Source organism: Malania oleifera, chromosome 2, assembly GCF_029873635.1.
Source record: "Malania oleifera isolate guangnan ecotype guangnan chromosome 2, ASM2987363v1, whole genome shotgun sequence".
Classification (NCBI taxonomy): Eukaryota; Viridiplantae; Streptophyta; class Magnoliopsida; order Santalales; family Ximeniaceae; genus Malania; species Malania oleifera.
The window spans coordinates 87,430,532-87,445,503 of NC_080418.1; the positions used below are offsets into that span (position 1 = coordinate 87,430,532).

At 34.7% G+C, this 14,972-nt stretch overlaps 1 protein-coding gene across 1 annotated transcript in view; it reads right to left on the reverse strand.

Moving 5' to 3' along the window:
* The window catches only part of LOC131149863 (ribose-phosphate pyrophosphokinase 4), a 34,935-nt gene extending 21,440 nt beyond the window's left edge, over positions 1-13,495 (reverse strand). The window contains exons 1-2 of the mRNA XM_058100643.1: positions 13,249-13,495; positions 748-1,063 (exon numbers count right to left, since the gene is read on the reverse strand). Coding sequence (XP_057956626.1) covers positions 748-1,063; positions 13,249-13,364 — 432 coding nt within the window. The 5' untranslated portion in view covers positions 13,365-13,495. The remainder of the gene's footprint in view (positions 1-747; positions 1,064-13,248) is intronic.
* Positions 13,496-14,972: the final 1,477 nt, after the last annotated feature.

Genomic DNA, 14,972 nt, shown 5'->3' on the forward strand with positions numbered 1-14,972 from the left:
AAGTGTCCCACAACATGAGAATGCCACCCACCAAACCCCGAGAGGGTATGAAGACCCAATCCTTATTACGCCCTTAATACGCCCTTCTCAAATCCGTCTAACAACCTCCCCATCAACTAATTCAAGCTTAGTATCCTAGATCAAAACAATATCTAGATAACTCCTAAGCAAAACCTCCCTCAAGGCAGCTGTATTTTCTAATTTGTACATACACATTTTGCCATTATCTATGTTTTAAGGATTCCTCACTCTTCTCATTGTATTCCCTAATTTCTTCTATGAAAATAAGGCTGTTGTATTTTCTACTTTGTTCTTATATCCTTTTTGTTGTTTTTCAGATTCCTCACTCTTCTCTTTGTATTACCTAAGTTCTTCTATGGAAAGAGGAAAGAAATAAAACTGCCTGATACTTGAAGATAAACATATGACAAGCACCTTTATATACCCCAAGAAAACTCATAGATAAGTAGGAAAAAGAATGCAGCAATCAAATCAGCCAAATAATCATATTACAGTTACATCAACAAGGGGTTCTTGAATCTCAAGTTACACAGCGGTTTAAATGACATGAACTATGAGCTTGCATTCAGAAGCATCACTCATTAATACATAATTTATTGAAAAAAAAAAACTATACATATAAAAGAAACTCAAACAAATGGGGCAATTCTGAAAATTAAAAACATACAAATGAATATTAAGAATTAAAACAAAAAAAGTACAACTCTTGGTTCCAGTAAAACAAACCTGCAAAGCATGAATGTCATAGATGACTAAACTAGTTGGACCACCTCTTGATATGGGAATATTCGACAATATCCTTGCCATGGTAAATGCAGTAGCTACGTCCCCTTCCTCCTCCATTCTCTCAAAAGATCCAGTTGGAAAAAATGGCAACACTAATGTGAAAGAAGCAACAAATAATCTTGGAAGGGCGAAAATGACAGAAAGCTGTTCAAATATGACTGCTGGGGAGCTAAAGGATGCTAGAAAGGCAACATGCTGGCCTCGGATATCTTGTGCATTGTTAATGTAAAGGTTTGGAAATCCATCGTCAAAACTCCTGAAATATGCATCAAAATTTTCACTTCCACCTCACAAACAAATAATCCTTAATCGGATAGTATTATCATTATTATTTTCCACAAGACAAACTCCAATTTAGCAAAATAAGAGAAGAACATTTTGCAAACTAATTTAACTCAACATGTTCTATGAAGGATTTTATGGCAACAAAATAAGGAAAGTAACATTTTCCAAAAATGAAAGACAAAAGGGCAGATGGTAGATAAACGAATTCGGAGTAGGAACCTTCTACCATACACAACTTAAGGGTGTGTATCAAATATAACCCCTTAATCTCCATGGATTTAAAAATACAACTGCCTGCAGTGTGATCTGCATGATACAACCATACCCACCCCCCTTCAAATGGTTTGTGTCATAGTATTTTCTTCTTGTAGAACCATCTGTAGCTGCTTAATCTTTCAGTCAGCAAATCAGCTCTTAGTTACATTTATTCTTACATTCAAATTTTAATCCTTTTCCCCTGGCCCCAACCTTCTCTTGCCCCAAAATAGTTTCAGTAATAAATCACATGCGTACCAAAAATAAATAGAAACAATATTATTATAAATGGACTAGTTTCTGATCTAATCACCCAAGTAGTAAAATGAATCTAGGTCCTCTGCAAAGTCAGATGTATTGCTTATGACACACACAAAAGAAACTTAAAAAGAAGACAACTGTCCAACTTTCACCAGTGATTGGAGGTCATATTGATCACACACCATGAACACCACATGTTTATATGCCAGCACCTGGACCTGTCTTCGAGCGAGCATATTTTGCAACCTGAAATAGGCACATGATGTCATTTGGAAAACAAACCATCATCTGCTCCCCTTTTAATTTGTCATTATCCATTGAGTACTTCTTGTCCATGGCAACTGGAAAGTATTTCTTAATGATTCTGGACTATGGTTGAACCTCCATTTTTTGATCGACATGTTTTTCCAAAACCATTCTAATGTTCACTTCAATGCAAGGAAGTTTTGCTTAAAGACTTGATTGTATTTTTTTCTTCTTTTTTTTTGGTTTCAGGACTCCTTATCCTCCTTTTTGCATCCCTTTCACTTTGCAGTCATTAATAAATTTTAGTTTACTTAAAAAAAAAATTAAAAAAGGGGCTCATTAAGCAGAGTATTGTGAGCTGGTTCCCTGGCACTTGACTGCATGTAAAAGTGAGTGAGGAATCAAAAAGAGCATGAGTGCAGCAATCTAGAGTGAAGGCATTATCTGGGTTCGTGAGCAAGGCAGCCACCTGCCTAAGAGGATGGGCAATACCTCAGTGTAGATTTTGCCACATCATCCACACAAAAATGACATGTAAACAGAATGTTTTGACCTCCCTTTTTCTTGTTTCCAATTTCCAAATGCCAGGGGATCACTACAGATTCACATACATCACACAAAAGAGAAAATAACAATATAGTGTACCACAATACTTAGTAGCAACAAAAACAATAACAAGCACAACAACCCAGCAATTATGTGTCTCACAATGGGGGTAACTCTTCCATTCTACACAATGTAGGCCAATACACTAAAAAAGATGAAGTATATTTTTAATAATGGAAAAAAACTATATTTACATTGAAATGAAGAAAGAACAAAAAGTCCTCTCAAGTCCCAACCCTCCTTTTAATTTGGGTCTACTAACAACCTCCCAACTAACAAGGTGACCTCTCCTATTCTCCCCAAAACTTGACTGAAGAAAGCCACACATCATCCTCTCCAAAATCCCAGCCACACTCTTGGGCACCCCGAAAAAATATGGAAAATAAACAAGGACATTGGATAGGGAAGCACTAATGAAGGTGATACAACTCCCTAAACAAAAGTCCCCCCTTTTCCACCCCTCCAACCTACTCCTAAACTATCTCAATCATTCCCAAGACGCCACAAAATTAGGATTTCCTCCAAAAGAAAGGCCCAGATAGTCGCCACTCCACAATAGTGCATCCTGCCATGGCCAACAAACACAAGAAGAGAAGGCAAAATTAGAGGCAGAGTAGAGCAGAGATGAAAGGAAGAAGAAGAAGAAGAGAAGCAAGAACCCTGCGGGAGAGAGAGATGGTGAGAGGGATATTGCAACGATTTGATTTCAAAATGATAACTGTACAGTAACTAGCAGGTCTAGTACTTACACCTGCTACTAACTAAAACACATATTTACATTAAAGCCCCAATAAAACAAGAAATTACAAATAAACCCTAAGTACTTCATAAAACAAACCTAAATTAACTAATAACAAGAGTAATCTCAAACAAAAATATAAAAACCTAGCTACAATACAAACATCTAAAGTTCTTCATCAGTGGTTCTCCATCAAACTCACCTTGTTAGGGAAAACCTGACCTCAAGCTCTAAAATGGCGTAGTATCTTTAACTCTGAGTGGAAACAAAGTTGAACATGTAGGCAAATCAAGAGGAGGCACGATCTGCATCGCATCGTCAATCACCATTGAAGGATATGTAGAATATCCTCCAACTGCAATGTCTTTTAAAAAAATAACACGTTTCTCCAAACAAAAAACTTAATATACAAATTTAATGGCAGTTGAAGCAAGTATGCATTGGGTTCATATTCTAGCATGATGGACAATGTTTACCTTGATTTGGTCAAGGAAAATATAAAGGAAGAAGATCAAAGGGATGGAGGCACAAATTTACTAGATGGAGAAGAAATAATCTCAAGAGGATTTTCAAAAATAGGTTCCATGATTAAAGAATTTTCAACAAACTCTACAACAACTTACTGTCCCATACTCTTTGGGTTAGAAATGGAAAATTAGGGTTGAAGAGCAAGGTCATTGACAAACATATCTATCCTATAGTAGTTGGCAACTCATCTTGATGTTCATTACAAGTCTCGACAACCAAGACCGGTGACAAGTCAAGGTCCATCTCTAGCAAGCTCCAAACAGAGTCACTAAAGACAAGTCTACTACCTTATTTTGAGAAGATTCATGACTCTTGTCCACCGAAGAGTCAAAAAATTGTGCACTAGTAATATGCAAATCAGTTAAGTAGTCATGATACTCAATTATGCAGCTATGTGCATAGGCACTTGTCATATTTGATTATTTATCCTCAACAGTTTTGAGTTTTCACTTGAACATCTTGGAAGGATCTAGGAATAGCTTGTGACCACAGAGAAATTGATCTAAACTCATGAAATTCTTTAAGATAGGAAGTGGCATTATGGGGGTTTCAGTGGTGTCTGTCTGTTATGATGAAGGAGGCATAATAAATTGCTGCCTTGAAATTAGGGTTTTGAAATCAGGGGCACGACTGTAATTTTCTAGGAATTTCAGATGGACAGCGCTTCAATTCTGTGAAGAAGAAGAAGAAGAAGAAGGCTTTGATACCATTTTCATTTAGGACAAGTATTAGAATTCAGAAATAGAGAAGAAGAAGCAGCAGGACAGAACAGGATAGAAGAAGAGATGCAGAATTTGAGACAAAACAGAACAGAGATGAGAGAGAAAGAAGAAGAAAGAAGAAAGAAGAAAGAAGAGAGAAGAAAAGAAGCAGGAATCCTGCGGGAGAGAGACAGAGAGCGGGAAACTGCAGCAATCTGATTTCAAAATAATAACTGTACAATAACTTGTACGTCCAGTACTTATACCCTAACTAACTAAAACACATATTTACATAAAAGCCCAGATAAAACAAGAGATTACAAATAACCCCGAAGTACTTAAAATACATCAACCAACTTAAATTAACTAAACTTCTAAAATAACAAGAGTTTTCCTAAACTAAAATATAAAAAACTAGCTACAATATGAACATCTAAAGTTCTCTTTCTCCATCAGTGAGTCGACCACATATTCTCAAAAATATGTATTGTCAAATACTATCTCGGTCCAAATTATTCAAGGTCCTATAGTTTCTAACATAAACTATATCACTTGTTTTCACTGGAGTATTGATCTACATTGCATGTGCACAAAACTTCTTAGCCGCCCTTCTGTTATCTTATTTTCCATTGGTGGACTGCCTAGCTTACTGCCGATGTGGTCTTTCCTTAATCTTTTAGAGCTGTGCTGTTCATCCATATTAACATTTTTATTTCTCAATTTGCTGCATTACTTTTTTCATAGCCAAAGACAAATAATTAAGAGAGAGATAGAATGTACAAAATTAAAGAGGACAAAAAGAAAGAAAATTAAGAAACAAATTAGTAGAATTTGTTCAAAAATTCCATCTAAAGACCCTTCACATCATAGTTTATGGAGCACTTTTTAAATTCTCCAATTCCTTGCACCCTTTTCTTCTTGTTTCTGCCACCATCTAAATCTATTTTCTTGATCTCAAGTTGCAATCAATCTACTATTTTTTTGAAATCATATTTTCTTAAATAGTAAAATATCAACCACTTTAGTATCAATATCTTGCTCCCTTCAAGTTTGACCACAAGCCTCACCTAAACTAATTCCATTGCCAATAAATGGGCACCTTTTTCCACTCAGTAATAGGAGTCCCTAGCATGTGAGTGTTTTCATCTAAATTATATTCAATGTTAGAATTTAATCTAACAATAACCATCACCTCATCAAAACTCACAATCAAATTCACTCTCTTCCTCGAACTCATCCCCCTCTATTCACTCATCAAATCATGCTCACTAGACAAATGAAAAGCTCCCATCACCATTTCTTTCAAGAATTATCTAAAGGCACACCTAATAAAGCTTGGGGAACCCTAACTAAGAAAATGAATAATGTACAAGGAGGATAAGAAATCTTCTTAATGTGAAACACCAAAAAAAGAAGAAGAAAGAAAGAAAAAGAGATTTATATATATATAAAGATAAGAAATAAGGCCAATAAAGCTTTACAATCACACTAGCATCCTTATTCTTCCCAAAATAATTTTCTCACATCCTCATTATTTGCAAAATTTCCACAATCAAGCCACAAAAAATCCTCCAATGAAACATAGCACACCAAACACTCTCCAATCTACATATAAAAGTTGGAATAGAGCAAATCATTCCATGGACAAAAATATCCTTATCATTTATAAGTAAGAAAAACATTCCTAAAAGGAATTAAATTAAACCAAATTAGATAAAAATTGTACTTAGAAAGTTTATTTTAGATGGGTTAAGATTTAAGAGTAAATTCAATTTACTTCTTATACCTAAAGAAATTCAGCTTATATTTAAAATTTCAACAAAATTTATATCGCTATTTGTCAACATTAGAACTATCAAAATGTCTACTTTACAAAAAATAAAATCCATTTGGCTAAAATTCAAATCAAAATAACAGTATCATAAACCCTAAATAAAGAATGTACACCATGAAATAGATATAAAATAGATAAAGCCCTTTCGCATCTTATAAAATTATTGTGATGTGTCTAAAATTATTTAAACAAACAACAAACTTCAGCTTTAAAAGATAAATATCATGAAGTCAAATTGATTGTTTTGAACCACTTCTAAAAAAATACTTCTGGGAAAAAGCACTTATCCAAAGAAATACTTATCTTAAAGTAGTATGAGATTACTTATAATAAGTACTTTTTTAGATAAATACTTTTCTCAAAAAAATTATTTTTTTTCAAAAAATATTCATTTTCTTTTTTAAAAAAAAAAAGTAGTTTGGAAAAGTGCCTCTTGAAATAAGTACTCATTTAAGTGTAAACACTACTTATTAATATAATTACTTATCAAGAAAAGTAATTGTTGAGATTTTGATTAAATGAATGACGAAACTTGAAGATAGGTCCTCCCTCCTATTTATAATACAAATCAAATACATTCTAATGACAATAACACCCTTACTAACTCTCACTAATTAACATACTAACACAATAATAATAATACTAAAAGACATAAATAACCTCTTAACACTCCCCCTCAAGTTGGAGCATAAATGTCATGTGCTCCTAGCTTGTTACTAATAAATTTAACACGAGCAACCCCCAAAGCTTTGGTAAAAAAATCAGCAAGTTGAATATCAGAGTTCACATAAGCGGTAGTAATGAGCTTCTGCTCAAGTTTCTCTCGAACAAAGTGGCAATCAACTTCAATATGTTTTGTCTACTTATTAAAACCAAGTCGGCGGCAATATGAAGAGCAGCTTGTTATCACACATCAACTTCATAGGCTGAGAATGTGAAAAACCCAATTCTTCCAACATGTTCTTCAGCCAAACAAGTTCACCAGCAGCGTGAGTCATAGCTCTATATTTTGATTCAACACTTGACCTAACCACCACAATTTGTTTCTTACTCTTCCAAGAAACCAAATTACCACCAACCAAGATACAATACCTGGTTGTGGATCTCCGATTGGAAGGCGATCCAGCCCAAATTGCATCTGTATATCCAAAAAATATAAGTATGACGACCTCTCCCAAGTGCACCTTTGAGACATCTCAAGATGTGAATGACTGCATTTCAATGACTTGTCCTTAAATAATATAGAAATTGACTCACAACACTTGTTGCAAAAGATATATTTAGCCAAATGACCATGAGATAATTCAACTTTCCAACAAGTCTCCGGTATTGTCCAGGATCAAGCAGCAAATTACCCATATCCAGCACTAACTTGCTGTTATGATCCATGGGTGTATCAACTGGTTTGGAGCCCAACAATTCAATTTCATCCAACAAATCAAGAACATACTTCCTCTATGACAAAACAACTCCCATACGAGATCTAGATATGTCTATACCTAAGAAATATTTCAACGGTCCCAAATATTTAGTTTGAAACTTAGTTTGTAGAAAATGTTTGAGACTTTGAATACCTTTATCATCACCACCCGTTATAACAATATCATCCACATAAACAACAAGAAGGATCTACCTTATGAAATATGATGATAAAACACAGAATGATCCACTGTACACCGTCAAAGACCAAACTCAAGTACTACATCATTGAAATGACCAAATCATGCTCAAGGGGACTGTTTTAAACCATATAGTGCCTTCTTGAGCCGACACAAAAAGCCTAACTCCCCCTGGGCAAAAAACCCAAGTGGTTGCTCCATATAGACCTCCTCCTGAGGATCGCCATGCAAGAAGGCATTTTTCACCTTAACTAATGCAGAGGCCAGTGACAAGTAGTAGCCAAGGAGATGAACAGACGCACAAATGTAAGTTTGGCAACCAGAGAAAAGATGTTAGAATAATCCAAACCATACACCTAAGTATACCCCTTAGCAACAAGACGGGCCATTAGACAAGCCACCAAGGTCTTAACTTTCGATTTCAACTAAAATTTTGAAGCTCCAAAAGTACGGAAATTTTGATTCGATTTGAAAGAATGATGGAAATTCGTAGTGAAGCATCAAATTTTTTTTATGAAACTTCAGAAATGATTAATAGACATAATAAGGTAAGTTCTAGGACTAATATTTTACAAATTAAATACATCTACGTTGGTATGAGGCACAATAGTTGTAAATATAATATGTGTATTAAACATATTCGTACAATAATGTGTATTAAACATATTCATAATAATATGTGCATTAAACATATTAGGTTCATGTAAATAAAATTCATAAATCAATTAAACATACTATTTATTATACCAATAAAGATAATTTAGACATGAATGATCCAATAAAATTTTGTCGTAAGTTTAATTTTTCATGTAATTTCAAAAGTCCTTATAATAATCTTTTGTTTGAATATTAAAAAAAAAAAAGATCAATTAAGAGAGGAATCACTTTGCATCTAAATCTCACATTTGAATTTCAAGGAAATCTTATTCTATAATTAAATTTTCAACAAGTTTCATTAAAATTTCAAGATTTCAATAAATTTCAGATGATTTGTTGAAATTTCGATTGAAATTATGCAAGACAGAAATTGATTGCTATTTCAATTTCAAGGGTGGCAGAAAGTGGAAATTTCAACGAAAATTTCGATAATTTCATGGAAATTTAAGACCATGCGAACCACAGAACCATCAGGGTTGACTTTCACAATGTATACCTAGTGACAACCAACCATAGATTTGTTAGGAGGAATGGATACCAAGTCCCAAGTGACATCATCCTGTAAAGCATTCATCTCTTCAACCATAGCATTCCTCCACCCAGAGTGGGCTAAGGCTTTAGAAATAGATTTAGGAAAGACAGTAGATAATAAATCAGTAACAAAACAATAATAGTAGGGTTACAAGAAGTCTTAACATAGCTGGAAATGGGATGTTCGTACATGTGCGTTTCTGAACAGCAATAGAAGGATCAACATCATGAGAAATATGATCATCAAATGAGGAAACCAAAGGCGTGGTAGTAGAAGTTAAAGGGGACTCTCTTCCTTGGAGCTTCCGTCGTTAATGCACCTACAAATTAGGATGATCAAGACAATGAGAAGGATTCAAACTACATGGAGACTTAGATGGTTGGTTGGGCAAAGACAACAAAGTAGAATCTAGAAGATTAGGCAGAAGAAGAGACTCATTGAGCTCAAAAGCACTCAAGGACTGGGTCTAGTAAGGTGTAGACTCAAAGAAGGTAATATTTACAAAAACAAAGAAGTGATGCAGCATAGGACTATAACAACTATATCGTTTTTGAGTATACGAATTGCCCAGAAAACACATTTGATAGCACAAGGATCCAACTTATCCACCCTAGGAATTAGTTGATGAACAAAGGACATACACCCGAATATTCGTGGTGGGAGAGAAAATAAAGGTGAATTAGGAAAGAGAATGGAGTAGGGAATTTAACCACTAAAAACAGAGGACGGAATCATGTTGATCAAATAGTAAGTACAACATCACTACAAAACACATTAAGTACATGCATTTGATAAAGTAAGGTGTGAGTATTTCAAGGATATATCTATTTTTCCTATCAGCAACCTATTTTGTTGACGAGTGTGGGCACAAGATGATTGATGGACAATACCAAACTGAGTCATATAAGTAGCAAATTGTGAACAGAAATACTCTTTAGGATTATCACTTCGAAGTAATTCGAACTCGCAAACCAAGTTGAGTCTTATTTCATAACAAAAAGCACAAAATATATGAAATAACTCAAAACAATCTTTTATTAAAAAATATAGCCAAGTCATTCTAGAATAATCATCCACAAAGGTCACAAAGTAACCGAAACCCAACTTGTACACAACTCTAATATGACCCCAAACATCAAAATGGACTAACATTTATTGACTCGGGAAGCGAAGGGACATGATGATGCTTTCCTAATTGACAAGACTCACAAGTGGTCAGATTTTCCTAATCTTGCTTAACAACCCCGAAGAGCTTTAGACCATTGAACATTATTCCTTCCATCCAACTTTTGAGTAGTTATCTGAGGCAGTAATGTAGGAAAACATATTAAAGCAAGTGGTCAGATTTTCCTAATCCTGCTAAACAAACCCGAACAACTTTAGACCATTGAACATTATTCTTTTCATCCAACTTTTGAGTAGTTATCTGTAGCAGCTATGTAGGAAAACGTATTATTGGGATTCACAAACTACATCCCAACACACACAAACTTGCAGCCACACCAATGTCAAACAAGAAAAACAATCAAAACTAATCGAGACAATCACAAACTATGTGAAGCACTAACACAACCACAGACGAAGTGAACGACTCACCAACTGATATAGCACTGCCACAGCCTGACAACTTAACTTACGAACACTGCCACTGCTCCAACAAACTCACAAAGAAGCCTATACAAACACCGAACATAAATTAATGTAGTACCGCAAGTGCATGGTAAGAAAAGGTTAGATCTTTGAGCAAAAAACATGCCCAACAATTTGATAATATTGTCTAGAGAAGGAATCAGAACATAGCAGAGGGAGAAAAAAAATGTGACCAGAAACTCTCTCACACACCGGTGCATGGGGTCGGCTCTGCCGGCATTTGGCTGGTGGGTGACGGTGCGTGGGGTGCTTTTCAGCAATAGGGTTTCAGAGGGTTTGTTTTTGGCTTTTTGGTTTTGTGAAATAATGAAGGGTAGAGGTGTATCTGAGAAGGGCAGCAATGGGAATGTGTTTTTCGGCGATGGATGAGTATGATACAGTTTAGGTTGGATCATGCTTTGATACGATGTTGAGATTTTGATTAAATGAATGACCTAACTTGATGATAGGTCTCTCCCTCTATTTATAATACAAAACAAATACATTTTAACAACAATAATACCCTTACTACTCTCACTAATTAACATACTACCACACTTAATAATAATAATAATAATAATAAAAGACATAAATAACCTCTAACAATAATTATTTTTTAAGACATTCCAAACAGCAGCTTGGAAGTATTATCGAGATAATAAAGGCCCAACTAGTTTAAAATCACAAAAACAAAGTCATTATGCCATTAATTAAAAAAATGGCAATAATAAAGATGTTAGTTAGCAAATCAAATTTTTATATAAATGTTTAACTACTGATATGTATAAACATTATATATGAAAGCTATTGGATTCTATGCATGGATCCAGTGTACTTCTTTAGTTTGTAATTTAAAGCTTCTTTCAATATTTCACAAACCAAAAGCTCAACTCACGGACAACCTAATACAAAGAATTAGCCCCTGTTTGGAATGTCTTAAAAAATACTAATTATGGAAAATACTTAAATTAAGTACTTCTATCACTAAGTAGTATTAGGTTTACACATAAAAAATAACTTATTTCAAAAAGTATTTTCCAAACTACTTTTCTTTTTTTTTAGGAAAATAAGTATTTTCCTAAACAAAGTGCTTATCTGAATTCTAAAAAAGTACTTATAATAAGTAATATTAGACTATATATAAAATTTACATTATTTGCACAAAATCGAATTCCATCCTACAAATGCAAAAAAAAAAGAAGGTTAAAAATCAATTCTCTTATATTTTTAAAGTTTCATGCCCAACATACATGCAACCCATAAAATCAAGTAATTACAGAATTTATATAACAGTACAAATGTGTTAAATATTTTATTAAAATATGTATAGTTAAATAATAATATCCTTAACTTTTTCTGCATGACATCGTATTATTGTTACGCATATTTTAGAATATTGTAACTACACACTTGTTCTAATAACATACTATACATATACATGATGCAACGTAATAGACATCCATACTAAATAATTTTTTTCATTTTAAACTTTTAAATATTTTAAACTTTTAAGTTTAAAAATTCATAGAATTTATATTCTATTGGTTAATATCAAATCCAAATAAGTGTAATTACAACGACATCCACCACAAAACCTCATTTTGGATATGCCTTATAAGTTCATCAATAACTAAAGAAAAAATGCAAAAGCAAAACAATACAATACTGAAGCAAAAAGAAAAGCTCTTGAACCTTTTATCCCTTGCTCATTCTACAGCCCTTCATCTCGTGTTTTCACCGCCTATGCCCTCACACCACCACCACCCTGCATGCCCAGTGCCAATTTATCTAATTCTAATTTCTAAGTGAATATTTTATTTTCTCTCATTCACAGTTAGTTCATTAATCTAATTCTAATTTCTAAGTTGATGAATCATTCGATAATAAGAAAATGTATACCAGTTTCATGTATCTGCCAAGGAATTTTGACACCCATTGTACGTCTAAGACAGATTTAGGCCTACCATGCTGTAAGGCACAAGTGTTCCACAGGTTAGTTCACAAAGTACGCACTCCCTCTAGATTTTGAAAAGAAAATTTCTTCTTTATCTTTTCAAGTGACCAAAAACACTTCTTTATCAGGTCCCATACAAGAATGCTCTAAACATGGTCCTCTTGTCCTCTGCGGAGCCATTTTTCTGGACTGGTTCATATTATTCAGAAGCAATTGTTTTACAAAAGAAAGGCACACGGTCGCTGTGGCGCAGTGGTGTCGTGGACTCGTATTATTGTCTCCAGTGCCATTTCTAGGGCACCGATTTTTTTTTTCTAGAACTGGAAATATATTAAAAAAATGAGATTGAAATCTGTACGAAGCAAAGATATATCGCTAATAGGGTTTTAGGGTTTTACATTCTTACAAATATGAGCTACAAAAACATTGCAGTGAAACACCGATATTATTAGTTCAATCAATAAAAAGAAAAACTTCAAAAAAAATATTAAAATAAAAATAAAATAAAACAGGCAAATTGAATCAGAACAATAATAGAGCATGTTCCAAAAAAAAAAAAGGAGCGAGAAAGAGAGAGAGTTTCGGAGAAATGAACCTCCAGTTGATGGATTGGAGTTGAATGAGGTCGGAATGTTGAGCTACCTTGCGGGCTAGATCTTCAGCCTCAACGCAATGGAACAGAAGCACCTGTTTCTTCTGCGGCTTCTCCATCGCAATGCCCGGCACCCCCTCCCAATCTCTCTCTCTCCTCGTCTGCGTTTGTGCTGTGCCCCGCTCTTGCCGGTGACACTGTAATGTAATAGAGAGGGAGACTTTACATGTATTTTTTAGTCATTTTCAATGAATATGGAAATTACTTATGACAATACTAATATGTTTATCCTTTTAAATGAAATAAAATAAGTAGTCTTTTTCATTATTATGTCATGTTATTTGAGATTGAGGTGTATTTTATTGTGTTATGAAAATTCTTTATAAATGAATTTCATGTCTATATACTTCATTGTCATCTAGTGCTCATGTTTGCATAATTGAACTTGTGATTATTAGTCAACTCCATTAGGAGAGAGCTCTCACCGAGTACCGCGCAGCTCTTCATTGAGCCTTATCCAGGGGTTCATGACAGTTGGTATTAGAGCATAATGGGTGCGAATATTACGAGTGGCAAAATGAGAACTTCGAAGTCTGTAAAGACAGAGCACGTTGAGGTGCTTGAGGCAAGAGTGACAAAACTCAAAACCTTGGAAATGAAGTTCTTCGAACTCCAAGTGTTTGTGATGGAATTGTCAAAAGAGAGAAGTGTGCCAATAGAGCTTAAGGCTGTGAAAGAAAACACTAGAGGAGACCTCTATAGTTTATCTAAGCTTGAGAAGAGAATTGTGGAACTTGAGAAATTCTTTCCACATATAAAATCCCCGGAGAAAAAACTAATAGAGTTTGAGGTCTTCCGGAGGAACATTTAGTAGTTGGAAGCCTTTGAGAATAGGTTAGACCACATTGAGGGTGTAATGTCATCCCTTACATCCTAAGGGGGAGAGCCGATATAGCTTGAGGCCTCCCTACGGGATTTAATTAACAATTTTTATTTGCTTGCAAAAAATGTCAAAGAATCCATCAGCACCCTAAAAAAGGATTAGAAAAAGGTAGGCAAGCTCTGGAACCTAACGGATCAATTTTATAATGACTTACAGGGGGTGAGTGTTAAGTTAAATGTGGTGGCACAGATGCTTCGAAGGTCAATAACCGGTACCATTGGGGGAGCTCGAATGAAGGTACCAAAACCTAAATGCTATAAGGGCGCTCGAGATGGAAAGGAGTTGGACAGCTTCATCTTTGACCTAAAATACTATTTCAAGTGCTCAAGAATCGAACTAGAGGAGGACCAAGTTAACATTGCAACAATATATCTTTTTGGAGATGCTAAATTGTGATGGAGAACCAAATGTGAAGACATGCAAAATAATCAGTACACCATCAATACCTAGGAGGAACTGAAACAAGCTTTGAAGGCACAATTTCACCTAGGAAATGCGAAATACATGGCGCATTGCAAGGTATATGACTTACAATAGACATGCTCAACAAGGATTTATATATGGGAATTCCAAGCCCTAATGCTCGACATCAAAGATATGACAAACTCTAACAGAGTATTTCATTTCCTCCGAGGACTCAAAACATGGCCAAAGAATAAGCTGTGTAGGCAAGGGGATCGTGACCTCCCCTTGACTTTTGCAGTAGCCGAACTATTATATGATTTCTCATACTCGACCCTCGCAATAGTCGAATGATTAGATGATTCCTCAAATAGTTCTCAAA